General features: G+C 41.5%; 2 protein-coding genes and 1 long non-coding RNA gene across 3 annotated transcripts in view; 2 read left to right on the forward strand and 1 right to left on the reverse strand.

Moving 5' to 3' along the window:
* Positions 1-18,291, reverse strand: part of LOC116790765 — a 43,467-nt gene extending 25,176 nt beyond the window's left edge. The window contains exons 1-2 of the long non-coding RNA XR_004358485.1: positions 17,823-18,291; positions 10,934-11,007 (exon numbers count right to left, since the gene is read on the reverse strand). This is a non-coding gene — a long non-coding RNA (uncharacterized LOC116790765). The remainder of the gene's footprint in view (positions 1-10,933; positions 11,008-17,822) is intronic.
* EPHX4 (epoxide hydrolase 4) lies at positions 1,080-17,485 on the forward strand. The gene is made up of 7 exons (XM_032696111.1): positions 1,080-1,336; positions 4,181-4,266; positions 7,695-7,852; positions 9,878-10,006; positions 12,094-12,197; positions 13,234-13,382; positions 16,547-17,485. Exons 1-7 carry the CDS (start codon positions 1,094-1,096, stop codon positions 16,779-16,781), a joined length of 1,104 nt encoding a protein of 367 aa, XP_032552002.1. The 5' UTR covers positions 1,080-1,093; the 3' UTR covers positions 16,782-17,485.
* Positions 18,292-18,585: 294 nt separating the features above from the next.
* The window catches only part of BTBD8 (BTB domain containing 8), a 40,030-nt gene continuing 31,163 nt past the window's right edge, over positions 18,586-27,452 (forward strand). The window contains exons 1-3 of the mRNA XM_032696932.1: positions 18,586-18,874; positions 18,952-19,137; positions 26,763-27,037. Coding sequence (XP_032552823.1) covers positions 18,765-18,874; positions 18,952-19,137; positions 26,763-27,037 — 571 coding nt within the window. The 5' untranslated portion in view covers positions 18,586-18,764. The remainder of the gene's footprint in view (positions 18,875-18,951; positions 19,138-26,762; positions 27,038-27,452) is intronic.

Genomic DNA, 27,452 nt, shown 5'->3' on the forward strand with positions numbered 1-27,452 from the left:
TCTTGTAGTTAGCAAATACCTTGTCCACATTTTGTTATTTCCCAGAACTAGTAAACTGAAATTTTTCATAACCTGAACTCTTATGACCTGCCAAATCAATTGTTCAGCATAGTTATACTTCTTCTTACAATTTTGGATTACATGAACTATTCTGGTTCTAAATTACCCTTTACCCTGCATATCAGTAGGTTAATACCAGATAGACTGGAGCCTTTCTTCTTACCCTGGCATCTGTGGCCTCGTATGTGACTGTGACTCCTTTGCTTGTGCTTGCAGTGATTTACAACTAATGGACAGGCATAGATGATTGTTCAGCTTCTAAAATCAGCCTTGAGGGGTTGAGATCTCAGTACAGAACAAGTCACATTTAAAAAAATATATAAATTTTGGTGCTGGAGCTCAAAATTCATATCTTTTTAAGAAATACTCATTAGTAATAGCATACAATGACTAAAATTGTAATACATTTACAAAATCACCTTTAAATGGGTATAGTAGTGAGGCAGAAGTGAAAGAATGTAGTCTTGAAACACACTACAGTGGAAGGGCACAGCCCCACACTTACACCTGTCCACCTCTGGCACGTAAATAAGGTACGAGCAGTCAAGGACGTGTTCGGAGCGTGATCGCCGCCGGGCCCGGGGCAGGCCGGGTGGCGGGGCTGGCCCGCCGGCCCCGGCCGCGCTGCTCCCAATGACATTCCGAGCGCGTCCCGGTGTCTGGCGGCTCTGGCGGAGCGCGCAGGTGACACAGCCGCGCCCCACCGCCCCAGAGGCGGCTTCTCTCCGTTTCACCGAGAAATACTTGGGGAGCAGAGCCCCCCGTGGCCGAGCCCTCCGCAGTTGGGCGCGCCCTCGGCATCTCCCGAGACGCCGCCCGGGGTCCGGCGAGCCCAGGCCGTGCAGCCGGGCGGGGCGGGCGGCCGGCGCTGTGTCCGTGCCGTGTCCGTGCCGTGCCCGCCGGCGGCGCGGGGCGAGGGCCGCGGGGCGGGCGCGCCTCCGCCGCCGCTCCCGGTGCCTCCGCTCGGGCGGCTCCTGGCGGCGGCGGCGCTCGAGCCCCTCCCGGCCGGCGGGTTCGGCGGCGGCGGGGCCCGATGGCGAGACCCGGCGCTGCGTGCCCGCCGCCCGCCCGCCGGGTGATGGTGGCCGCCCGGGCGCTGCTCTTCTGGGCGCTGGTGTACAGCTACTGCGGGGTGTGCGTCTGCATCGCCGGGCTGCGGCTGCTCTGGAGCATCGGCCGGCGGCCGGGTGAGACCTTCCGCTGGGTGGTGCGGGAGAACCCCCCTGCCTGCCTCAACGACCCCTCCCTGGGCACCCACTGCTACGTCCGCATCAAGGTGAGGGCGCGGGCGGGGGCGCGGGGCGCGGGCCCCGCTGTGCGCGCTGCACCCCCGCGTTGTGCGTGGCACCCCCTGTGCATGGTACCCCTGCCCGCCCTGCTGTGCGTGGGTGTGCTGTGCATGGCACCCCCGCCTGCCCTGCTGTTCGCGGGGTGCTCTCTGCATGGCAGCCCCTGTGCATGGTACCTCTGCCTGCCCTGCTGTTCGCGGGGTGCTCTGTGCATGGCAGCCCCTATGCATGGTACCCCTTGTGCGTGGCACCCCTGCCCGCCTTGCCGTGCCTGCTCGCCCACCTGCGCTCACACCGCGCCTTTCCGCGCTGCCCCCGGAGCGGTGCCGTGCCGGCCGCGCTCGCTGAGGGGCTTTAGGCCGGGCCCGGCCTGTCCGCCCCGGGGGGAAGCGGTGCCCCTCCGGGGTGCGGAGCCCCCTGGGTGGGCGGGTGAGGGGCTCGCCCGCCCTGGGTCTCCCGCACCCCGCCGCTCCCCGCGCCGCCTCTGCGTTCGCTGGGATTTTCTGTTTGGCCAGCCGCGCATCAGAGTCGCAGGGAAAAACATAGAGTAAGAAACTAAGCGCTGTCCCTCAGGTTGTACAGTTAAAGCCACCACAGTCAATTTGGGTGCTTGTCTCAGGTCTCTACCTGCGATTTGCTCCTTTACGAAATGCTCTAAATGAAGTTGTATTTTCTAGATTTCTTTTGCAGCTATGGGTGAGCAAAGAATGCACAGCAAATTTTGTCGAGTGCTATTTTTAATACTCTGTTCTCAGGGTTCTGTGCAGATGGTTTCATGCCAGGCAGTACTAATATAAATTATTGACCCTCATTTTCTTATGATTTGCTTGTCTTCTTTTGCTAGCGGTGTGGACTTTTTTACTTGTATGACATCCTTTTTTTCTTGTAGCACAAAGCAGTAAATTAATGGGCTGCTGGGGAAGTGAGAGGGGTGTGACAGTAGTAGAAGAGCATTTGGGGGCAAATCAAATTGCTGTCAATATGACAGTCGATCACTCATTTCAGGAAATAAGAAACTCTTGCTCTTGGATAACAGCAGGCTAATGGTTTTTTTTTCCAAACACACATATCCTACAGATCTGTGCAGATTTCAACAAAACAAAGAAAACAGTCCATTTCAGAAAAGATGGCAACATCCTATGTCTGTTTTGGGGGTGGAAAAAAGGGGACAGAAAGCAGCAACTGAAAAGGTTAGATGGTTAGAGTTCGGGGTACGTAACATTTAAACTGCTGCTGTTCGAGTGGTGATTGAATTTGTATGAGTAAAAGGGATGTCCTTAAAAGCAACAAATAGATTAAAATAACAGCATTGAGGGTAAATCCCTAGAGGACACTAACTGAAAGAAACAGCATGGAGGAGCAATTGCCCACTACTCATTAAACTGAGAAGAGAAACTGTGGAAGGAAATTGAGAAACTTCTACTTTTTTAAATATAAAAGGATCAAAGGCAGAGTGATCTGGAGAACTGTACAGATGATGTAATGGTCCTAAAATTTACTAGGAATTTATTTTACCTTTAAGGACTTCAAGTTCATTGGCATCCCAGAGGTGAAATATCAGCGTCATTTGGGGCAAAACTGAGCAAAAGTCCCTGTTATATCCATAGCAAGTATAAAAAATCCAAATAGTTCTCTCTGTGGAGCCCTTTTGAGAATCAGGATGTAAGCTAATTGTTTTGTAGCTGTTTAGTAACTTATCAGTGCTAAGATATCTCAGAACATTTGAAGCATCTTTGGCAATAAAACCTTTTTGTATGCATTTGTGATCCTTGCCCTGATATTAGCTCTTGATGTACAGCAAAAGGCATGGGATTTTTCCTTCCTTTTTGAAATAGCAGAAACAATGGAGGCTCTGACATTAATTCAGGAGCTGTACAACCTTTCTTCCTGCCATTTCCTTCATGTGACTTCTAAACAGTATTTTGTGAGCTAACTCCCAACTTCTGCATCTACTGTGTCAGAATTCAGTAAAAACCTCTGGGTCATAATCTCAGTTAGTTTAAATTCTACTGGATTTGACCTTGAGTCAGTGTAAGCTTGTGTACATCCATTCACTTCAGTAGCATTTCAGTGTTCAGCCTCTGCAATAAGTAACTTGTCTGCTTGTAATTCCCATAAGACCCATTTTCTTAAAAAATGCATCAAAACCAGTGACTACAGACAGTGCAGAAAGAACATTATAACATTAAGGCTTAATTTTCTGGAGTGAGTCTGAAACCTTGAATAGTAAAAACTAGCAAAAACTACTTGCTTTCTAGTTACTTAATTTTGATTGCTTTTTGTTCTGAAGAATCCATGCGGTCCTTTATCATGCCAGAATGCAATGTGATGGTTTTAAATAGCTGCATAACCTTACAAGCTAACTGAAAGATTGAAAGTGCATTTAAAGTATACTGTGTCTCAAAGTCTTTCTGTAAAGCACATGACTGGCGTCCATGTGAAAGTAAGGAGTTTGCTTCGACAGTAACCTGCATTTCCCAGTCACAGAGCCAGGGCTGTGTCAGGAGCATTGTTGTGCTCATTGCTGGACCAGCACACACTCACACAGCCTGGCAGGTACCAGAGATAGTCCTCCCTGGGGAAAGCTGTGGTGGCGAGGGTGTGGGATACTCAGCATTGCCTGGGTGTGGGATACTCAGCATTGCCAGCGTGTAGCACGTGCTGGCTCTCAGAAGCACAGAAGGCTTCAGCTTCAAAACTAATAATTTGAATTTTTTTCAGCTGCAATATATTGTTTCTTAGAATATTGTCTGAAACAATCATCATTCTCAAATCCCAGAATAGCAGTTTTATGCAGCAATAAAAGCACACTTCTTTTTCTCTCATTTTAGGATTCAGGGTTACGATTCCACTATGTGGCTGCTGGAGAAAGGGGTAAACCACTGATGCTGCTACTTCATGGCTTTCCAGAATTCTGGTAAAACTCCCTACATGCTTTTCTTATATAAAAGAGGCTGCATAAGATACCCAAGAGCGAACATCTCAACCTAAATATCCCCAGTGTGATCCATTATATATGTTTATGAGTACTAATGGCATGAAGTTTTAGTAGGCAACAAACCATGGAAACATTTTTTTAACTACAGCATCCACAAAAAATTCCTGCAGACTAACACAAACCAACCATCTTTTTTGCATTTTCAATTCACTTTTCGCCAGGTATGTACCCTTTTCTTCAAACTTTGGGGAGGAACTGCTCATTTTTAACAAATTTCCTCTTTGGATAGCACTTGTACTATATGGATAAACTCATGAATTATTGCAGAGGGTATTAAAATAAGGATAAGCAATATGGATTGCTCTGTTTATTAAAAATACTATACCTTAATTTTTAACTGAGGAAGGTGAAGAACTATGAGTTCTATAGGCTATTGTGCAGCCTAATTTCAGAATGCTACTCAGGGAAAAAGATTCTATTATTAGTTCATCACAAGACGAATGATGAATCAAACACAATCCTAAATGTTTGTTTATAACAGTGAAAAGCAGTCATGTGTCTAATGATTTAACCAAAGGCTGTCATTGTCAGGTTTAACTAGTGAAGCATGGCTTACAGACCTTGCTACCAAAAAACCAATAAGGGAATAAAGGAAGTGCTAATGCCAGTAGTTCAGCAAGTTAAACGATCCTTTTTCCTTCCTAAACTCAGGTATGGAGCTAGGGTCCACCGTTGCAACTGTCATCTTTCAATTTGGACTAAGGTCATACCATGACAAACTGACCCAGGTAAAACAAAGGTCAGCTCTCTTCCCTCAGCAGCAATTTCCCATAGATACTAATGGCCTTGAGGATGATGGTAGAGAGTCATGTTTAAGGTAAATTTTCAAAGAAGTAGATTGTTCTAATAGTAAATTGCTATCTAAAATTATTAAAACTGCAAACTTTGATTGAAAAGACTGTTAGATGGAGCAGTGCATATTCTATGCAAACATTATGCATACCTTGCATAAAGCATATTCTAACACAGGCAATGAGAGTGCAGCTGATTTCCCCTACAGGGGGAATGGAAAAATTAGCAGTTTACATACATATTCTACTGAGATCAAGTATATTACTTTTAAAAAGCAGATAGCCGTTCTTACAGTTTAGAATGGTGAGTCATGCTATAAGTGATGGCTAATATATTGTATTATCTGACCATTCAAAAATGATGAATAAAAAACCTGTTATACAGGTCACTGGGACCACCAGTAGCATAGCTCATATCACTGTTTTTAAAAAGAAGACTACATGCTATGCAAATAGTCTGTAAAACAGTTATGCTACCAATACTCAGGTTGGGTTGTTCATTCAATCAGCAAAGATTTTTTTATGCAGGAATAGCGATTGTTCTGAGAGCACAAGATAAAATAACCACAATTTAAGAGAGATTTAAAGCAGCATCAAATTTGTACTGTTTGTCTAGGAAAATAAAAAGGATATGATCCACAGTCAGAGTTCTTAATTGTAACAAATCCTCTGCCTTCAAATGTCTCAAGGTTATAAATAGGACAAATATAACCAAACAATACTGACCATAGTGAGTGATAGAGAATGTCTGAACATGAAAGATCACTTAAGAATATAATGCACCAGAGCCACTAAGTGCATTAGGTGCATAAGAACTTGAAAATCAATACCAATGTTGTGGAAAGACAATAATAAAATATTTTAAATTGGGCGTAATGTGTTGAGACAGCTGGCTACCTATAAGATTTGTGTGTGAGCTGCTAAATTTTGTACAACTCGCCTTTTAGAGAGAAAGGGATCAAAAAGTCTCAAAATAGTTTCTATGACTGAACCTTATGAACGTAGAAGCATTCACAACATTTCCAAATTCTGTTTGCAAAGCAGTTGTCCAACAGTTACATATCATATGTGGTAAAAGGATTTCTTCAAATATGAAACCTACCCATTTGGTAGGTCAGACATTTGGTGATTGATGGACTGTCGTGAAAACAGAAGATGAGGACAGCTCATAGACATCTTCTGAAAACAAAAATAGTTAATTTATTTATTTATGGGACTGGTTCTTTCTTCTAACTGAAGTACATAGAAAAGCTGCAACAGTTACCATGGCAAATTCAGCTTCCAGGTCGTTATATAATGCCTTTAAAAGATTCATTCCTGGAGATCTCAGCTAAACCTTATCTTTGCATTATATGGCACTGAAATGAAAATGTTTGACTGTTTTGATTATATGAATACAGATTCATATCATTGAGTGTACCTGTAATATTATTGAATATTACTAATAGGCTGAAGGCAAAGATCAAGTAGAAGAGCCAATGGTCTGATATAAACACTATTTGGATTAAGGTAGAATTCTGTGCATCACTGCTACGACCACTGATGATCCAAATGTTCTATATCCTTTATCTGAGACTGTTGAAACAAGCAGAAATAAAAGCTACCACAGTGGGATACAGCCACTATTAAATATTCTGAGAAGGATTCATGTATCTCTCTATTACAGTGTAATAAAAGGCCATGTGTGTCTTGGTACTAGCTATTCTGAAATTTATCTGGTTTCAGTAACAGCTGAAGGGCAAATACTCTGTGCAGGATGAGACCCACCATTTTCTTGTTATTTTTGCTTCATAACACACATCTAATCACTACATACTGTTACAGAATGAGGAATAGCCCAGGCCTTTGCCCAAGTTCTTATTTTTGTATGTCTTTTGATGTGTGTAATGTTATCACTCTTTTCCATAGAAACACAAGGAATGAAATATTCTGTATAGCACCAACACATTGAGACAGCTTGTTCTGGAACAGTTCTGGTATTAAAGAGACACAGATGAAATATAAATCCCACAAACTTTACCAAATTCATTTGTTATTAATTTAATTTCTTTCTTCGGGTTATTTAGTGTATGAATTATCTAACATTGTTTTTCTGAATAAAAAAAAAAATCAACCATGCCTTGAGGCATGTTTCCCTGCTCCATCAAAATGTGTGTGTCAGTAAGTCAGGGAGAAGAGACAGCTTTTCAGACCTTATATTTTGTTAATACTGTGGCTCCAAGGATAACACAGAATAGTCCTCTCTATGCTCTGGTTTATGCCTCCTTCCTTTGCTGCAAAGGGACTGTACCAGACTCCAGGAATTGTTGAAACACCCCAGCTCTGGCCATGCCCCCTTTCTGGCAGCTGCACTTCCTTACTGGCAAATTCAAGAAGGGAACAGAAAACTACTGTAGCCACAAAGGACCATCGGCGTAGCACAGAAAGGAAAAGGAATCTCATTGCAAAGAAAGCCATGCTAATTTACCCTCAGTTATTTGGGTGCAAAAGCATTGAGTGCATTTTGATATCATACTGCTTGACCTTATAACTCCAACTTTTTTTCCTCTTTGTTAGGTATTCTTGGCGCCATCAATTGCGGGAATTTAAAAGTGAATATCGAGTGGTGGCCCTGGATTTGAGAGGCTATGGAGAAACAGATGCTCCTTCTCACAAAGAAAGTTACAAGTTAGATTGCCTGATAGCAGACATAAAGGACATTTTGGAATCTCTAGGTGCGTTAGTAGAAGACAACCTACTTGACTTGTAGATTACTTGATTTTCTAGCAAGAAAAACCCATAAAGATCTAGAACTGTTTTTTCTTAAACTCCAGTCTTTTTAATATATACACATCAAAGATACATATAGGTATAAATCTAAGGATACTTGTATTTTATGGATTATTATAAATGAAAAAGGGTTGTTTTCTAATTATGATGTGTATGTCAGTATAAACAACAGGTAAAGATGATTTTTCCATCATGAGTTTAAAAAAAAAATCTTTCCTATGTGCTATGAAATTCAGCAGTACAAACCTCTGGTCTTTATCCCTAAGACAGTCTTTGCTCCTTGCACTTAGAGGATAATGTTTTGAATTAGCACTTCCAGAACAAAGAATTTAAATCAGGTGACATTTTTCTTGCACAAACAAGACAGAGTAAATATTGTGGGCTTTATAGAAATGATGAGAGTACATCTGCTGTATTAAAAGAAACCCAAAAAACTCTCCCAAAATACTACTCCTGCACAGTAGTCAGTTCTCCAGAGCTGAATCACTCTGTCTTATACAACAGAGAGAAGAGAAGAACAGAAGGGAGAACAAGGGACACACAAATACCTAGTGTAATGCTCTAGAGCCGAAGTGAGCCTGCAAAATTTGCCCCTCCAGTTCAGTTTGAAGCGTCGCTGTTTGGGAGATAAATTGTAACACCTGGTGAAGGGTATTTCCTACCAATAGCAACACGGGAGATTAGATTGTCATTCTCTGAGTCATTTAAATTCCCTGGATACTCCAGTGATGGTGAAATCACTTATTTCATCTCATATGAAGAAACAGTAAAGCAGTGATTCCAGTTCTGAGGTTTGAATTTAGAATTTGCTTTGCTTGTGATGTTTGAGCATTGTCAAAAGATTGGGCGGGCAGTCCCCACACTGTGTTTACATTTTCCAGCCTTTGCTGGTTTTGTTAATCTCCACGGTAATGCCGTGGTCATGCTTGAGAAGTGCTCTCAGCATAATTCAATTTCATAGGGATTTAAAATTTTTTGGATAAAGTATTTCAGAGGCTTGTTATCTTTGTTCTAACCCTAAGTTAAATTCTTTTGGAGAACCTGATTATATCAAAAGTGCTCCAAAAGATTTATATTCAAGAAGGTTTATAAGGTGCTTTGACAACTCTGTCCAAATTTATGTCAGAATTCTAGAAATCTTGGCTTTTATATGTTTCATTTGCAGTGTATGTGCTCAGTGTTCCAGTCCTCAGTGAGGAGGGTGGTGGTATCTGACAGTACAGTGTGTGTTCCAGCAGTGCTTAAAGAAGGAATAGTTAGACTTTCAAAACCTCAGTCGTTATCCCACATGATTCTTTTATTGCTGTTAAATAGCATTTTTGTTGATGGAAGAATAAGTATGTGAATGTCAACAACTTTAAAAATTGCCAACACAACAGCTTACGGAGAAAAGCTGTGGGCCTAGTCAGTATATATATAGGTGTGCATATATATGCTGTGTATATGGCTATGAAGTATAATGCCCACTTTTTGCATAATGGTGGTGTTGAGTGCTTAGATAACCTCCCATATTCAGAGAAATTCATGAGGATTAGTTTTGTTCAGGAGGGGCTTAGCAGATTGCTCCATCTTTTTGTCTGCAGTTTCAAACTCCAAACTCTCTAAACATGACAAATGTACATGCATTACAATGACTGCAAGTTGAACTGTCTGTCTGACCCTGTACTGGCCAAGATGTAAACGGGGTGGCAGTCTGGATACTGAGTGACTTTAGGTTGACATGGAGGTAGTACAGTTAAAGTTTAATGAAGTTCAATTAAACAATTTTAAATATTCTTACATTTTTAAAGTATACCAGTGGACTATTTTTTCTGACCATTAGTAATGGAAGCAGGGCAGTACTGAAGTTACATTAATAAATGTGCTGAACCACCTATTTTGTGCAATTATGAAATCATTATTGTATGTGATAATTTCTACAGATACTAATACCATTGAAATAAAAGCATGTATCTGTGTTTATGTGGTAGGATACAACAAGTGTGTGTTGATTGGCCATGACTGGGGAGGAATGATCGCTTGGTTAGTGGCTATTTGTTATCCTGAAATGGTGACTAAGCTCATTGTGGTTAATTTCCCTCATCCTTCTGTATTTACAGGTGAGTTTTACAGTAGTCTTTGCAAAGTATCTGCACTTCCATTATGATTATGTTTGCTTTGAGAACCAACTACCTGCCCCGTTAGATGTTCAGTAGATAAGCTGCCAGTACTCCATGCTTCTCACAATCTGGGCTGTATTTTATGAAGTATCATTTTATAATGTATTTTATCAAGTATCTGACTTTTGGAAATAAATTTATTGTAGGAAGTTGGGAGTGCTTGCAACAAAATTTACTGATTTTTTTAGTAAACCTTGAAGGTCCACAAACATAATTTTCATAGACATGAATCTGTTTTGTTCCACTTTGGCAGGATAAAATTCTCTGAAGAGGGGTGTGTATTGTGTTATACTTTGGTTAAGGCCTCACTGCATTATTAAATCTGCATAAACCAGCCTTTGTATAAATGTGACTCAGACATTAGAATTAAATCCCAATTTAGGTGACAAGCAATAATTTATGATCTGGTACAATATTCATCAGAAGACAACAGCCTTCCAGGCTACTTACTAGATGCTACTATACCAGTACTAGTACCCTTACTAGATGTACTAGTACTGAGCTGAAAAAAGGACTGAGGTGCACTAGCAGAATTTGTTGTGTGATAGACTTTGTCTACTACCCAGAATTACAAAACATTTCATAGGGATTAATCAACATTCCATAATGAAAATGAAAGTAGTATCTCCCTAATTTCAATTTTTTCAATTGCTGGCCTTACCCATTTCCATTTAACAAATCACCTAATTTCCCTAGAATTAGCTAAGAATATTCAGCGCAGCTTTAATTTTCATTTCAGTTGAATATAAATCAGATCTTACACCACTGTAGAATCAGAACCATCCACATATGTTGTTCTCACAGTGGTTTTGGGCACCTTTCTAAGATACTAAAGAACATTTTGTCAGGTAGTAAAGCCACACTTACCCCAAGAGAGGTCTGTTCATCACATGAGGAAGTAGGAGCTTTTTGCAGTATTTTCACTGACAGCAGGAGCCAGGCTGTGGAGACAATTACATTTTATTACAGTATTTGTTTGCATATTTGTTGAAGTACAAAATCTGCTCTGTAGCTTGATAAATTCTCCCTAGATCAAATTTGTTCTATTGTGGGTTAAATGAAAATACACAGTTTATAAATAGTGGAGAAAAGTAAAGTTAGCAGTGATGGTCTAGCAAGGAAAAATATAATGGGTAATGCAATTTAAGAATGTGTAAGATATGAACGTTTAGAAGATAGCTGACACTTCAGTTTACATTGGTTTAAACCCCATTTTTATTCATTGTCAGAATTAATATTTCAGAGATACCTCCTATGTTGGGAATGTAGTTTTACCTTTCTGAATTTGGACCTGTAAAGGATAAGTTCTAGAATTCCTAGTACCCGTACACATTGTGTGCTTGCTTTGAGGAAGTTAGATATTTGAATGTCAGTGTTGGCTCTTGTAACTCACTGAAGATACAAATTTACAATTTTTAAAAGAGTTAATGCATGTCTGTATCATTTTCTTTTGTTATATATGCTCCAGTGTCTTTTAAAATTACTTTTAAAAATCTTTAAAAAGTTACTCTATATAACCTTGATTACGGTTCTTGAAATTGCCAAGTAGACAACTGTCAGAAAAAATCTGTACTTCTGTGAACAAGAGTGATGCAGTCTTTAGAATGTCAGTGGATCATCATCTATAGATTTCTGTGCATCACATCATTGATGAGAGAAATACCTAAATATTTTTATTTATGCCCTTTATTCCACATCTGTGAAAAAAATGCTTTGGACTAGCTACACACATAGATCTCTAAGTGAAAACCTATAATTCGATTAAACTCCCCAGTGTCACTGTCCTCACTTAATCTTTGGCAAACTTTTGTTTTGCTGGCTGTTTATATTAACATTTATAAAAGAACTATGTTATAATGGCCACACCATATATTTACTCCTGAAACAATAATCATCTTTTGTCACATAGCATGCTTTAATGTAATATTTTTAAAACATTCCTTTAAGTTTAAAAAATAGTAATATTAACAGTAATTTTGTTTGAGTCATCAGTTTTCATTTTTAATTCATGGGCATTTTTGTTTCAGAATACATTCTACGACATCCATCACAATTGATTAAATCTGGTTACTACTTCTTTTTCCAAATGCCATGGTTTCCTGAATTCATGTTTACACTAAATGATTTCAAGGTGAGCAAAATGAATGCTCTTGTTTATATATTTAACAGTGAGTAATAGAATTGCCACCTACATTGATCCCTTCTGATGTAGTTCTAATTACTGGAAAAAATATGGAGCTTTCTGATTTTTCTTCTTAAGCTTTATATAAAGGAGGATATAAGTACATTGAGTTACTGAGATTAACTCTTGCACTTCTGGGAGGTGTTCAGGCACACAGTTTTAATCTCCAGCACTGCAGTGCATTACTCCACCTAGAGAGTCAGCTGGTTTTACTTGTGCCCATAACACTGGGACATAGTTGGTGCCTGTGGAACTCCTGCTGACTTATCTGAAGCTCTCATGGGCAGTGGGACATTCTCTTACCTCTCAGAGCCTGCTGCAGGGCAGGTAGACTGGGAGTCTGGCCATCACATTCAGCCAGGTGATTAATTCTGCCTGAGGAACCAAGGCCAGCACTTTGTGTAACCTTAAAAGCCAAGTGCAAGCACATAGAAAGGGACAAAGCAGCTGCAGGCCTACGCCCTCCTACATGCAAACAACCCAGCGCAGAGCTCCCAGTGCTGCAGGCACACAGGGCACAGCCAGCTGGGGAGGTCATGAATCATCCTCCCTCCAGCCCTGTCACCTACTGGGGTCCATCCCAAAAAAAAAAGTATGTGCCTGCACTTGCCTTTGCCTTTCATACGTGGCCGGTCAGGATGCAGAACTCAGTAACTGGGTAATATTGGCATTTGTCTGTACTTGATTATTCTGAAGTAAGTTACACTAGAAATAAGTTAACCATGTGCTTTACATATAGCTCTCTAAAAAAAACATTTGAACCCTTCGTTGTATGTTCTGTCCTCCTGTCCAGTCACAGAAGGGAGTGATAGAGTGGCTTTGGTGGGTACCTGGCATCCAGACAGGGTCAACCCACTACAACTCTGAACATAAACAGATTCATAAATATGTATAAGTAGATTTTAGAAATATATGTCCTGTTGAAGGAGAGAAAACACATTTTCTAGCTATCTTAGGTAATAGCTTTTTATTCTTCCTTTTGTAGGTTCTGAAAAGTTTATTTACCAGCCAGGCCACTGGAATTGGAAGGAAAGGCTGCAGATTAACAGCAGAAGATATCGAAGCTTATCTGTATGTCTTTTCACAACCTGGAGCACTAACAGGACCCATTAACCATTACAGGACTATTTTCAGGTCAGTATAACGTTCTCAAACAGAGGAAAATATTTCAGAGTCCCCTGGAGCTCAAAAATGTTACTGTGAGGCAGAGGGGGAGAACGGCAGCTCTGTTTCCGAAGCCTCCCCAGGCACCGGGTGCAGGTAGGGTAAGGCAGGTGAGGCCTCGTGTGTTCTGTGTGGTGTCCATACAAAACAGCAAAACAACCAGAGTGCAGATAAGGAAAATTTTTGTTTCAAAATCTGATAAAGTGAAGGCCCTCCCTCATACACAGCACCCACGGCAATTCCATAAATCTACCTCTAAATAACACTTAAAAATTAACATCAATTAATTGTTTGCATTACAATTCATATTAAGTAATTATAATATCTATCAAGAGCTTACTATTAGACAATACTACTAGATAATACGGCATCCAAGTACGTGACCCTCACTCGTAACTTTACAAAACTATGTCTGACACCCCCTTTTTACCTACCAAAACCATGGCCAGAAGGGCTTTAACTCTGTATACTCTAGTTATAGAGCTAACTCGAAGGACTGTATCAAGAAGAGTGGCGTTGAACTTGTTTTTCCTTTACTGTCCAGTCTTCAGCAGTGCTAAACGTCCTGCATGCTTCTCTAACACAAGACCAACTTCCCAATATTCTTTAAAATGACCATTTCCTTCTTTCCCTAAACTCAGGCAGTAGATGTTTGAGGTGGATTAACTTTTCATTTCCCCTGATCCAAATTTAGTACCACCTTTATTGCTTTCTGTGCCATCCATGCTGCCACTGTCAGGAGAGCAATCAGCAGGGAAATACTGCGAGGAAAACAAGGATCCGAGCTAGTTGCTGTCGTGTACAGGCTAAGAGACAAAACTGGAAAGAGAAAGTGGAAAGACAACACCAAACACGGATGACAGTGGGCAATAAATGAGATGGCCCCGCTGGAAACAGCACACTTAGTTAAAGCTACGCAGAGAGCAGCCGATGACATCAGCTGGGCTGTCCAAGGGCGCTGGAGCTGTGTGGCTGCACAGCCGCTCCCGGCCCGGCAGCTGCTCTGCAGGAGCCCCGGGGAAGGGCTAATGAGGAGCTGGAGAGGCGCGAGTGCCCGGAGCCCTGTTCGTTAGTTGGGCACAGCACCTCGCATCACTGAGCGTGCACATTAACCAGATGCTCCTCTGACAGCAACAGTGACGTGCCTGTGATAGCTGAATGGCTGTGGGACTCAGATGAAACAAATCTTCTATATGTTTAAACTATTTCAGGCCTTTTCAGGCTCAAAAAAAGTCTAGTATCAGTTATTAATCAGAAAGTATCTTCAGAGCTGTTAATTCCTCTGTGTGTTTTGTGTGTATGTTTGTGCAGTGTTCGCTTTATTTTTCTAATGAAAGTATACCTGTAAGGAATTCAGAGAATTTTATTTTAGCTGCTGTCAGCCACGATGCAGAAGGCTTGGGACTGGAAAGAAAAGATTAATCTTCAGCTCATTCAGTTCTTGCCACCAATTCTGATGGTCAGACCTTACAGGATGTGAATTCTTAAATACTAAAACTGGATTGAAATTTTCCCTTTCTCTCATATGAGTTGTTAAGCAGCACTTGGATGCTAATGACTTGTATTCACTACAACTCCCAGTGGGCTGGTACTGGTGACCTACATGTTAAAGGTTACCAACTCATTACTATCCACTTAGAGTTTCATTCTTCAGAGCTTGATTTTTCTGGAAAACTATTTCCAAATAGATGATTGAAATAACCTACTTCCATCCTTCACCAACACATCCTTTTATAAATAGCACAGCAGCCATTCCCTTCACTATACTTTGGATTCAAACACTTTGAGAATAAAAATCATAAAGCTTTTTCTGTCATGCTTGGTTAAGAGAGATAGGTACAGGGCTGGAGCTTGAATTTCTTCTGATATATTACATTTTTAGAACATGGCATTAGTTCTCTTATAGCAGTTAAGAAGTACTTCACTATTTGTTTACAGAAAAGCTGTATAACAATGCTGTATGAAGGTCTGAGTCTGTTTTTCAAAGACTTTAACACTTAAGGAGTGGAACTTCTTCCTAAATGTGATATCCGCGTGTTAATTGTTATTAAAGGCAATTTCTAGAAATTTCAGGCATAATACAATTTCCCATATTCCAGACTAAAAGTACATACAGTGTAGCTCATAGGCAGTGAAAAATGACAGGTTGTTTATGTATGCAGCATGTGTAAAAAGCCTGGTAGATTTTTTATCTAAGTAAGTCAGGCTACAAGTCTTACAAGGCACAAAATAGGAAACCCTACAGTAGTGAAAACACCACACGTAAATAGTGAAGAGATCCAGGATACTGGATTTTAAAGGTAAAAAATGCATCGAATGAGATTATCAGATTATCAGTTTTTAAAACTGATACTATGAATAAGCTATGGTTCAGTGGCTGAGGTCAGGCTGTTTGCAAAATGAGATTTAAATTTACTGGTAAAAAAGGTATTTTAAGAGTTTTCCTAATTCACCGATCAAAATGAAATTAAATTATCACTGAAAGTGATCTTTTATTAACATTTGTTGACATAATGTGTAAGTAGAGGAAGAATGTCTTCAAAGCCTCCATTTCTTTGTCTTATTTTAAACTAATGCATGTCATCTTCTTTGTCTGTTCCTCTTTACAGAGCAGAATCTCTTAACTAACTACTAAGGTTAAAACTAGTACTTAAGTATGTCATAAAAGTTTGTTCAGAAAATCTTTTTTATACATTACTGGTTTGGCTGTTGTGCAGTAAATAATGCAGGTTCAGAAACTTGCCATTCATCAACCAAGGGAAAGCAAGTGACCTACAGAATTCTGGCCATGTTGTTCCACATTCCCTTTTACAGAGGTCATGGGGCTCCTGAGCTGTGCTGAAGCATCTTTCATGTTCCAAAAATGAGACCTCTGTTGCAATCAAATGCTGATTAGAGTAAAAGTACTGTAACTGCCGTTACAGTAAAAGCACCTTCTAACAATTTCACCATCCTTAAAACAACTAAATAATTTTAAGTCACAATGTTTTCTTGGTATTGTAGGAGATATCTTGAAACTTAGAAAGTCTGCAATGAGATTCACTGCATTGATTTCAAAAGCTATGTTGACTAAAACATGTCATAATGATTTTTTGTTAAAATAAGACCTAACTAGGTGTGTTTTATTTTTAAAGCTGCCTACCTCTGCAGCACCATGAAGTCATCATGCCAACCCTGCTGTTATGGGGAGAAAGAGATGCGTTTATGGAAGTTGAGATGGCAGAAATTACAAGGATTTATGTTAAAAATCATTTCAGATTAACTATTTTGTCTGAAGCCAGTCATTGGCTCCAGCAGGATCAACCTGACATAGTGAACAAGTTGATATGGACCTTTCTTAAGGAAGAGACAAAAAGAAAAAGAGAATGACTGTACATGTTTTAAGAGGTCTACGTAAAAGCTCTTCAGATTTAAAACCTAATTGTTATCAGGGCCATATTTCCAGCCTGCCTTCTATTTTGAGCTCTGTTAGAGAAAAGTGTTTTCATTGTACTGTATATTTGGACACTAATGTTACAGCTAAAAGAAGTGAATTTGAGAATATATGATACCAACATTGGTTTTACCTGTATACTTGTATTTTGCACATAAAAACACCTGCCTTAAGATACATATGTATTTGTACAGAAAGAAAATCATGGAAAGTTGCTTGGTTTTGTTTTCTCTCTTGCTTTACGGTTTTAATGTGTGGTGCCTTTTACAAATTTATAATGAAACAATGGAGTGGTGCCATACTGAAGAAAGTCACGAGTTTTCATTCTAGATTTGCCTGAATTTTTTTAATGTATTTTACCATTAAACAGTAACTAACTCTTTTTATCTATATTTTAGCATACTGAACGATTGAAAATTTTCTGGGGTTCGTTTCTAGTCTTTAAGTGAATAATGATACGTATCTTGTTGTATTGTTGAATGCAGCTGCTTTGTGCAATGTGTTTTTCTTTCTTGACTAAAAAATGGGAAATCCATACACTCAACATGTCTGAACAAGAAAAATGGAAAATTAAGATATAACATGTATCAAATCCACCTCTGTCTAATAAAATGCAACTTACACAACTCTCTTTATCTGACTTCCTGTGGAGAGATTTCTTGCTGAAGCTTAGAACTGGGTTTGAACAGCTGAAGTGTCTGTCCAGTGTGCAGCCTGGACACCCATGCTACGATTGCTGTAGTTTCTTGAAAATAATGCCTCATTGTTGGCATTATCCTTCCTGTGTCAGCAACTACTGTTCTTGTCTCCAAGAACTGCTGCCCAGCCCCTGTGTTTATAGGGACGAAGAGACACAGTCATTACGGAAACAGAGGGTAGAATTAACTTGCGTGGGATGGCAGGAGGGAAGAAAACTGGATGCTAACTACAAAGGAAAAAGAAGCACAAAATATGAGACCACAGAATCGGTGAGTCACCTGCCTGTTGGGTTTCCAAAGCCTCTTCCCTGCTCGATGTGACCCTGCCAGGAAGGACCAAGCTGTGCTGTCTGCCCAGTGTCAGCTCGTGGCTGGCAACCCGCTCCCTCTCGGCCACTTCACCAAACCCCAGAGGAGCCTCCTCAGGATCACGACAATGGTATCCATCTTGCCTCTTCCATCCTCGGTTGGTACTTGCCTTCAAGCCTTTTTCCCTGAGTATTTTCAGTACTTATCAACTTAAGATGATTTCGTGCTTCTTCCACTTACACTCTGAGGTTGGAAAGGTTCTCCCTTGCCTCAGGAGGGCGGCATAGAGAGACTTCTACCGCCTGAGCAGCAGTTTATTTCTTTGGCAAGGCAGCCGCTGATGGGGAGTATGAATTTTCCTGCAGAGCACCAGCTGGCTGAGGGCTGCGGTCCGCAGGCTGCTGCCCCTTCCCTGCGGGAGCTGCAGCAGGGGACGGGGCGCGGGCGGCGCTCGAACGCCAGACCCGTCAGGGCCGCTCCGCGCGCGGGAGGGGCGCGCCGGGGCCGGGCCCGCGGGGCGGGGCAGCGGCCGCCAGGGGGCGCTCTCCCGGCGGCAGCCGCGCTCGGCCGGGCCGAAAGGCCCCGCCCCCGGGATGGAGGTCCCGCCCCCCGGTACGGACCCCCCGGAGGGGGCGGGGCCGGGCGCAGCGCCGCCGGCTCTGATTGGCGGAGGGCAGCGCTGGCCACGCCCCGCGCGCGGAGCGGGGAAGGCGCCGCGTCCCGCCCCGCGCGGCTCCCGCGGCTCCCGGCGCTGCTCCCGCTGCCCTGGCGGGAAGGCGGGCACGGCCCGCGGCCGCGAGCGCTGTCCCGGCTGTTTCCGTGAGTACGGCGGGCCGCCGCCAAGGGACCGGCTGGTCCCCGCCCCGCGCCTCTGCCGCCGCGCGGGGCGCGGAGCGGAGCGGCGGCCGGCACATGGCGCGGTGCGGCGGCGGCGCAGCGCCGAAGGGCCCCAGCCCGGCGGCTACGGAGCGGCAGCGGCTGAAGGAGGCGCTGGCCGAGCAGCTCCGGCAGGACCTCGGCAGGTGGGCGCGGGGCGGTGGCCGAGGCGGGGGCGGCCCCGTGCGGGGCGGGGACACGCGGTAACGGTGCCGTCCCGCAGGCTGCTGGCGGAGGGGACCCGCTCCGACGTGACCATCCGGGTGGGCGACGCGGCGCTCCGGGCGCACCGGGCGGTGCTGCTGGCGCGGGCACCACGGCTCTTCACCGCGCTGGGAGGGGGGCGGCCGCCCCCCGAGGTGCTGCGACTGGACGGCGTGGGGACCGCGGAGATCCGGCACTTCCTGCGGTGAGTGCGCGGCCGCGGCGGGACTGATGAGCTGGCCTTGGCGCCGCTTCTCTTGTGTCCTGTCGTCTTACTTCCCAGCACTAGCACCTGTTGTAAAGCTTTTCCTATTCAAGGCAGTCACAGCTTTCCTACAGCATTGGCGGAGGACTTTTCTGTAACTTCCTTATTTTCCTCTGCCTTTGTCCCTCTGGTGACAGCGCATGGCTGTGCTCTCCACCACAGCATGCTTTTTATGGTACGTAAAGGCTTTTTAGTAGATAAAGAGAAAAAGCAGCCAAAATCCTGAATATACCCTCTAAGATTATCTGTGCCTACTAACACTCTTCTTAGCAAGATTCCCTAATGGAAACAGAAAAGAAAAACCGCTGTCAGGTCACGCATAAAATAAAAAAGTTATGGATACAGAAACCTAGGAGAGCTTCATCAAGTTGGATGAAAATGCATCAAAGCTAGAAACTCATCACTCAAGTCCTGATGAGCCATGGGCTAGGCCAGAGACGGCACAGCTTTGATCCGAGTTGGGATCCCAGAGGGAGGCGTGTGGGCTGGCTGCTCCCCAGGGACTGGTGCAAGGGCCAGCGCGTTTTTGCACTGCCAGCTGTTTTCCCATTGCCACACATGCAACATCTCTCTTGTCTTGCTCCAAACCTTAGGTGAGTTACGTGAGGAATGTTGCCACCAGACCTTGCAATCCTCCTTGCTATAAATGCCTCTCACCTTCTTTCAAAGACCTGCTTTTCTCTAACAAAGCTGCAGCAGTGCCAACTACTTTCCCTAAAACAGCGGTGGTGTGAAGTGGTAGGCACTCTGGGATTTCACATGAATTCAGGATGTGCCTAGAAAATGTAGGTACCTGCAGGCTCTTGAGATTGTTGGCAAGAGGAAGGGGGGGGAGGGTGTTGCAGTTTTAAAGTTTAGTGCCTGAAATAGTCTGATCTCTCTCTATTGGTTTTGTTCATTCTCTCCTTAAATTTGTAAAAAAGGCAGCAGATAGCTAAAAATATGTATTCGGAGTACTAAAGTTATGATAATTATGAAAGAAAACTTTTTTGACTCAGAGTAATATCTGAAACACAGAATCATTGTAGTGGAACAGGTCGATGAACAGGCATTTGTTACATTACTGTCACAGCCTGGCAGGAGCATTAGCAAAACAAGTGGTAAGAAACAAAACAGCATGGGGTTTGTCTCGTATTTTTCCTGACTCCGTTATTACTTTGCTATAACTAATTTCTTTCACTTCATATAAGAATTTCATGGACAAGTATGATATTGCAAATTTTAAAAAATCAAATTCATTTGGACATAATGATTTGAAATAATTATTTTAATTATCTATATACTGTTATAGCATTTTTTTTGTTTTCCTAATGGTAAGCACTTAATATGCCTACAGTCCACTGATACTTGCTTTAAATTTTGTCTGTGTTTGCTGGAAGGCAAGTAATGATGTCTGGAGTCCTGCACATTGTCCAAAAAGGATGGTATTGAAAAGTACCTTTAAATTCATCTCATCTCATTATAAAACTCATCTCATCTCATTATAAACCTTTTATCTTTTCACAGTGAGTTTAGATTCTTCAAATGAACCTCCCTGTATGTTCCAAGATATGTATGAAATGTGTTTTGCAAGATGATTGCTTTTTCTTAACTTAATCTTCAGTGCTATTTGATACTTCACCTTTTGAGTCCTCTAACCTAGCACATACTGTGAAAATTTGTGCCACAGAGTGCACTGAAGTTTGACAACAGTGAACTCCTTTGGACCAAAGAAAGGAAGCAGCCTTAGTTGAAAAGAGCCTAATTCATTGTTGAAATGACTTCTGCTAGTATCAGTGGCTATCGAATCTCAGTGGCTTCTTGTTTGGATGCTAATTAATTAATCTTCACAAATGCAAAACGGTGCCTTTAAATTACAGCTTCAGGTTTACCAGAAGCCTGCCTAGTTCTTGGAGCACGTGAACCACCATGATGAGTTGTAACAAAGACCTGTAGCTGCAGCTGAGCTCTTGAGAGAAAGATGTTGTGTTCTACAAAAGTTCTGGTTTTGTATGGAGAAGTGGAATACTAATATAGTATTGAAGAGTTCATCGAAGATATAAAAAAAGTCTCATTTCTTTTCCTGTTTATATTCAGCTTTTCTTTTATCTTCCCAAGTAAAAATTATCTTTCCTTGGGGATTTGGGGATTTTCTTTTCTCACGGGCTATATCCGGCCTGCATCTCAGTGAGGCACACTTCCTTTGGGCCTCTGTCTCTCTTCATCAGGAGAGATGTGGGCTGCGTGTCACTTGTGCGCTGAAGGCTGTGCAGCTCCTCTTGCCAAACTTCTGAGGGTTTTTGAGCAGGAGGGAGGACATGGTGAGCTTCATGCAGATCTTTCTGCATAGCACCAGCATGAAATAGGAGAGCAACTAAGCAGTGTTTTGTTTCCCCCCATACACTTGAATATCTGAGGACACCAGGAAGTGCAGCATCCATATTGTAGACACTGTGCACCCTGTGTTTTTGCCTGATTAATGTAATATTGACTGTGCCCTCCAATAGCCTCCTGTCACTCTTCAGGATGCCACTAGAAAAGTGTCATCAATTCCAAGTACATGGATGGCAGGAGGTGACTGCCTAAGTGGGGTTCTGCAGTGTGCCTCAGGAAGAAAAACTTAGCATCCCTGAAGGACAACAGTCAGTCACAGATCATTAGATCATTACTATCTTGTGAGCTGGGAGGCAAACCGCTTTTTATTTTCCCTTGCAGTTGGAAAAAATACAGCTTTAGCAATAAAAAATCTAGTTATTATTGTCTCTTGATATTTGTATTGAAGGCAGCTGAGTCAGGGAAGGACAGAGAGGGGCCTAATGACAGATCCAGTTAAAAAGCAATAAATACGATCAAATACAAAGAAATACAATTGTCATTGTGACATTTACTGCCACAGGGGTTAATTTGCTATACCAGCAGTTGATTCAATGTAGACCAGCCAAGGCTTCGACCGTGTTATGCTGGTAGAGTTCTGTATCAGGCAGTACAAGGATGCCGCATCTCTCTTAAGGCAGGCAGAAACATTCTGGAAGGTAAACTCCTAGACAGCATGGTGGCAGTAACTTCTTTCTGTAGAGTCTCTGCAAACCTTTCCTTTGTATAAAAAAATCTTAGGCTGTAGTAACTGCTATGAATACAACGGATACCCGATAGCATGTTCCTGTTTCATCTGTCACCTGGCCACACCTCTTGCAATCTCGTTGCCCATGTCTGTCAGAATCTTTTCTGTGTGCAGGGGGGAAAAAATCCCCAAGCCATAAGGTGAGGTATCTGTTAAAATTACACAACATCATACTGACGTTACAGAAGGTGATGGCTTAGCTCTGTTTTCAGCTTGACGTTATCTTGCACGTGAGGTTTTCACAAAACAGTGCACCAGTGAAAAAGGGAAATATTTCTTTAAATAACTTGTGCATTAATTTATTCTTACTGATTCCTAGATTGTCATAGTCCGCATTGGATAATGGCTGCTTTGGAGGAAACAAACCTGACTTATGCACATGTACACTGGATTCCTTTATGTTTATGCCTCAGCAATCTTACCCTTAATATCTAGGCTTATGCATTCCCCTCTAGTGGGTTGTGATTGCAGAGTACTCTTTCAGAAGAATGGCATGCCTCCCATGTTCTTGAAATTTTATGTTTTATACAAACTATTCTGATATGGTCCTTCCCTTTTATCCTGTTACCAGTTGTGCCTATCGATGTGGTGCAGCATACCGTGCAAGGAGTATCTTCTCTGAGCGACTGATTCGTGGAACTTGAAAATGAGCTAACTGCATAGGGCTTTCTGTGGCACTTACAGGTGCATTTTTTGGCCCAACAACTATTCTTTTCATATTCTTTCATAAAGTAATCAGTGATACAGCTGAAAAAAAATCATCCCTCCTAAAACAAATAGAGTTAACAAACCTTGCCCTACTCATGTGGCAACATGGGAACTGTCTTAAACTTTGTGAAACAATGAGTCCCGAATTGTGGAAATTAAAATGCTCTGTTAAGACTTATCTCCAAAAAACAGTGAAAACTGAGAAAGTTGAGAACAAATTATTGTGAATCAAAGTCTTTATTTTCCAAGTTAAGGGATTAAGGAATCTGCTTCTCTTGAACACCCAAGAGAATCTTGGGTTCTAACTTAATGACTTTTCTTCGTATAACCACATTGTCTGTTCTCAGTTTGTCACTACAGCACCAGGTTAGTTTTGTGGTTATAAATATGAGCTAAGTTAGTCACTGAGAAGAATAAGACTTTGCTGAGGGAGGGAAGGAGGGAAATAAGTAATGTACAACATGAAGTTGGTAGCTCAGATTTTATGACATAACCTGTTGGGGGAAGAAAGCGTTCACTAAGATGACTTGTTTACTTTGATGAAAATGAGCTTTAAACACACGACAAACAATGGCAACCTTATCTCCTTTCCACATACATAGAAACAATGAGTTTGTCTTTTTTCTTACTGGATTTTTTTTTGATCCATGTTTATATCTAATCTCAATCTTTCGGAGGCAGTTGAGAAGCTAAACTGTCAAGTCACAGTATATTTGGAATGTGTGTGATATTAAGATCTTGCTTTGGAAAGCATAGAATCTTAATGCAATGGATTTATGCCCCAAGGGGAAAAAAATCAATCTATGAGAAATGGGTAGAAAGCTTTCACTGGGACCGCGACTGCTTAAGGATCAGGTTCTTCTGAGATGCTGAGTGAGCTTTCACAAAAATTAGAAAATTTAATCAGCACCTGTGTGAGGCAGCAAAGCAGTTGACATTGCATCTCATGAGAAGTTTACTGAAATACTTCTATCAGGAAATCAGCTAAGTTAAAACAACCGTCTTGGCTGAAAAAATCAAGCAGATGGTTCTTTTAGCAAATCTAAAGGTAAATGGAAGAATCTTAACTGATTACGGTATGTTGAAGTTGTGCGTATGACAGGCCTGACTTGCACTAACGTAGATTCACTGCTATAGGTGTATTGTTGAAATATTTTTGCAAGATTAAATGCAGTACATGAGAGTATTTGGTGCAGTTGGGTTTGCTAGACATTAATGCATTAAAACTGGGCAGGGAGATTTCTTACATTCTCAGTGTTATTTTTATTAACAAAAGTAAACATACTTTGGGTTCATTTTGGCACTTAGTTGTAGTAACTGATAGCTTTGTTAAAGTAAAACTGTATAATATGATATTTTACACATGTAAGGAAGATATTTCGGTGCTAGTCTAGTTACTGTGACATTCTTCTCTCTAAACTGGAGAGGAATGAGTTTGAGGGATGGACCATTCAGTGGATAAGGAATTGGCTGGATGAGCACATCAAAGAGTTGTAGTTGCTTGATGAAAAGCTCAGTGTGAGTGGGCAGTGTGCGCTCACAGCCCAGAAAGCCAATCCTGGGCTGCATCAAAAGTGATGTGACCCACGGGTCAAGGGAGGTGACTCTCCTCCTCTACTCTGCTCTCTCGAGACTCCACATGGAGTACTGTGTCCAAGACTGGGGTCCCTAACATAAGAAAGACATGGACCTGTTGGAATGAGTCCAAAGGAGGGCAGCAAAGCTGATGAGAGGGCTGGGGCATCTATGCAGACAGGCTGAGAGAGTTGGGGTTGTTTAGCCTGGAGAAGAGAAGGCTCTGAGGAGACCTTAGAGCACCTTCCAGTACCTAAAGGGTGCTTATACAAGAGAGCTGGAGAGGAACTTTTGACAAGGGCATGTGGTGAAAGGACAAGAGGGAATGGCTTTAAACTGAGAGTAGGTTTAGATTGGATATTAGGAAGAAATTCTTTATTGTGAGGGTGGTAAGGCCTTCTTAGATTGTTCAGAAGACTATGAAAACTGCTGACTTGTAACTACTCAGTTCAAAACTGACCAAGATATAAGACCTTCTGATGACACCTCTATCTGATTTAAAGAAGAGATTCATAACTTTATAGAACTATCTTCTGCACTTTAGCTTATGAAGCCAGGATGTCACATTGAATGAAGCTTACTCATGAGGTTTGGAACAGTTTTTAAAAACTATTCCTATCATAATTCTGCAGTAAGGGTTCTGGTTTCTTGCAGCAACTGTGTTTTAAAGAGATGGTTTTACATTATCACTAAACTATCTGAGCTCCAAGGTCCAAGCTATGCATTTTGCTGTGGATGACAGATTTCCCTAGCTTTTATTTATGCAGAAATGCACCATTTGATACTCTCTAGAAGACAGTCTAGAAAGCTTCACTCTGCTTTAGAAATGAGTCTATAAAATAGAGGGTACTGCCAAGGAAAGTTTTCTGTAACAGGTTTTAGAAAACTGCTGAATATTGCAATCTGGAAATATCTGATGGGATTTTAACTAAGATAAAAGGAAATTTCTAAAAGATGTGCCAAAATCATTATTGCTGTCTGTGAAGTAAAATAATGGATGCCTCCATGAGTCTTTCAAAATAGTAAATTTACAGTCTGTATTAAGCAGGACTCTAATATGAAGATAACCTGCTGAATTTCTATGAATACACATACAGATACAACAACCTTAAAATCCCGTGTAAAAAGGATCCACCAATCTTTCAGTGTGAAATCCTGTCACACCTTTTCCTGGCCCTTGCTTTCAAAATCTAATAAAATATTAAAATTCTTATTCCCTGCATTCTCGTTTCTCCTCATTTTCACTTGGTGAGGACCTGTATCACATACACAAAAAAAATTCTACCTATCTCAATCCTTCAAATACTTAAGAAGGAAGATGATTTCTTTGTATGTTTTCTCAGCCCCTTTAGAAGACAGTGTCCAAATGGCATACTCAAATTACTGTGTTCCCAGTATTAACAAAAAAAGCCTCTTTGCCATGGAATGAGTGACTCGATGCAGATCTCTAAGCACGTCTGCTACATCCAAAGTAACTGTAGCTCTTCTGTTAACTTTGTTAACTTCATCCCTATGGTATGAAACCACGGATGAAGCATGTTATCTGTTCACATTGGCTTTCTAAGGCTCCATTAAGTTGCTGGAGTGCGGTATCTTTCTATAAATACAAAATCTTTGCAGTCACAGACTGCAGGCTTTGTTAGCCTTCCAGATCTTGAGCCAAAAATAAGCTGGTGAAACAGATGGGAAAGTGGGAAGCTGGAATTACTATATGGGCAAAATGAAAGTTCTTGGGTGATCTTAACTGCAGATTTTTGTGCTTTCAAGTACTTCCTTTGAAATAAAAATTTATTTCCCCAGTTCATTTATATCTCTATACAATTATTATGATTTTGTACTTGTAACCTTGATGTTAGAAGGTTTTCATATTTTTGGGTATGTAAAATTGATTATATTAAAGGACAATCAAATGTCTTCTTTTGCTCATACTAAGATTTATACATCAGTTCCTTTTAGCCTGATATTACATTTTACTTGTAGTGCTTGTTTATGCTTTTCAAGCATTGCAGAAATAAGTTTTCCAGAGATACAGTTTTTAAAAGGTGGGGTTTTTCTAAGCACTGTAGAGTCCAGCTTTTGTTTTCTGGTCATGTACTTTTTTACATAAAAAAATGTCATTATTTATTTGTTTGGTTTGATCAATTAAGAAATTACAGGAGTAAAAGTTAGTGTCATCTTCTAGGCTTGCATATTCATCTGATAAAAATCTTAAAGAAGCTGAGGAGCTGGCTATGATGAAAAAAGTATTGGAACCCAAATTAATACATGAAAACAACATTGATACTCTTCAGAACACTCAAACAAATGTAAATTGTCTCAGAGAAAGCAAAAAACTACCCGTTGAACAGAATACTCCAAGTGGAGCTGTGCCCGTGCAGAAAGAAGTTGCTTCTTCGTCTTGTGTTGAGGAAATTCCAGAAGCAGTCATTGATGCAGAAAGCAACAAAGACACTGCAGGTAGGTTTGGAATTATACTTTTTTTTTCTTTTTGTCTTTTAAATAATTATTGAGTTGTAAAAATGCAGGCAAAAATTAAAATTAGTTTTATAGCATGGTTTACATGGATATTCTTTCCTATGGTATACCTCATTCCCTCACACTTTAAAAAAATGAATTGCTGCAGAAGTTTGGCAGGAACTGTTCCCAGCCAATGTGCAGCATAATAAATCTGACAGGACTTGTTAGGCATCAGGAAACTCGAGCCCTCACCATGTGCCTTCCCCACAGCAGAGTATTTCCATCCCTTTCCTTTTCTCGCAAATTGCACTAGTTCCAGTGTTGTTTTAGGAGGGTTTTGGAACCTTTAAGAGTCTTCCATACTACAGTTGTGAATGAAACAATATGAGGAAATGCATCTTCACCAGAGGTGTTG

Source organism: Chiroxiphia lanceolata, chromosome 9 (genome assembly GCF_009829145.1).
Source record: "Chiroxiphia lanceolata isolate bChiLan1 chromosome 9, bChiLan1.pri, whole genome shotgun sequence".
Lineage (NCBI taxonomy): Eukaryota > Metazoa > Chordata > Aves > Passeriformes > Pipridae > Chiroxiphia > Chiroxiphia lanceolata.

Excerpts from the sequence above, each read along its gene's own strand:
- EPHX4 (XM_032696111.1), top strand. The coding sequence starts at position 1,094 with ATGGCGAGACCCGGCGCTGCGTGCCCGCCGCCCGCCCGCCGGGTGATG. Across the intron at positions 10,007-12,093 it reads TCATCCTTCTGTATTTACAG|AATACATTCTACGACATCCA; the intron begins GTGAGTTTTACA and ends TTTTTGTTTCAG. Across the intron at positions 13,383-16,546 it reads CATTACAGGACTATTTTCAG|CTGCCTACCTCTGCAGCACC; the intron begins GTCAGTATAACG and ends TTATTTTTAAAG.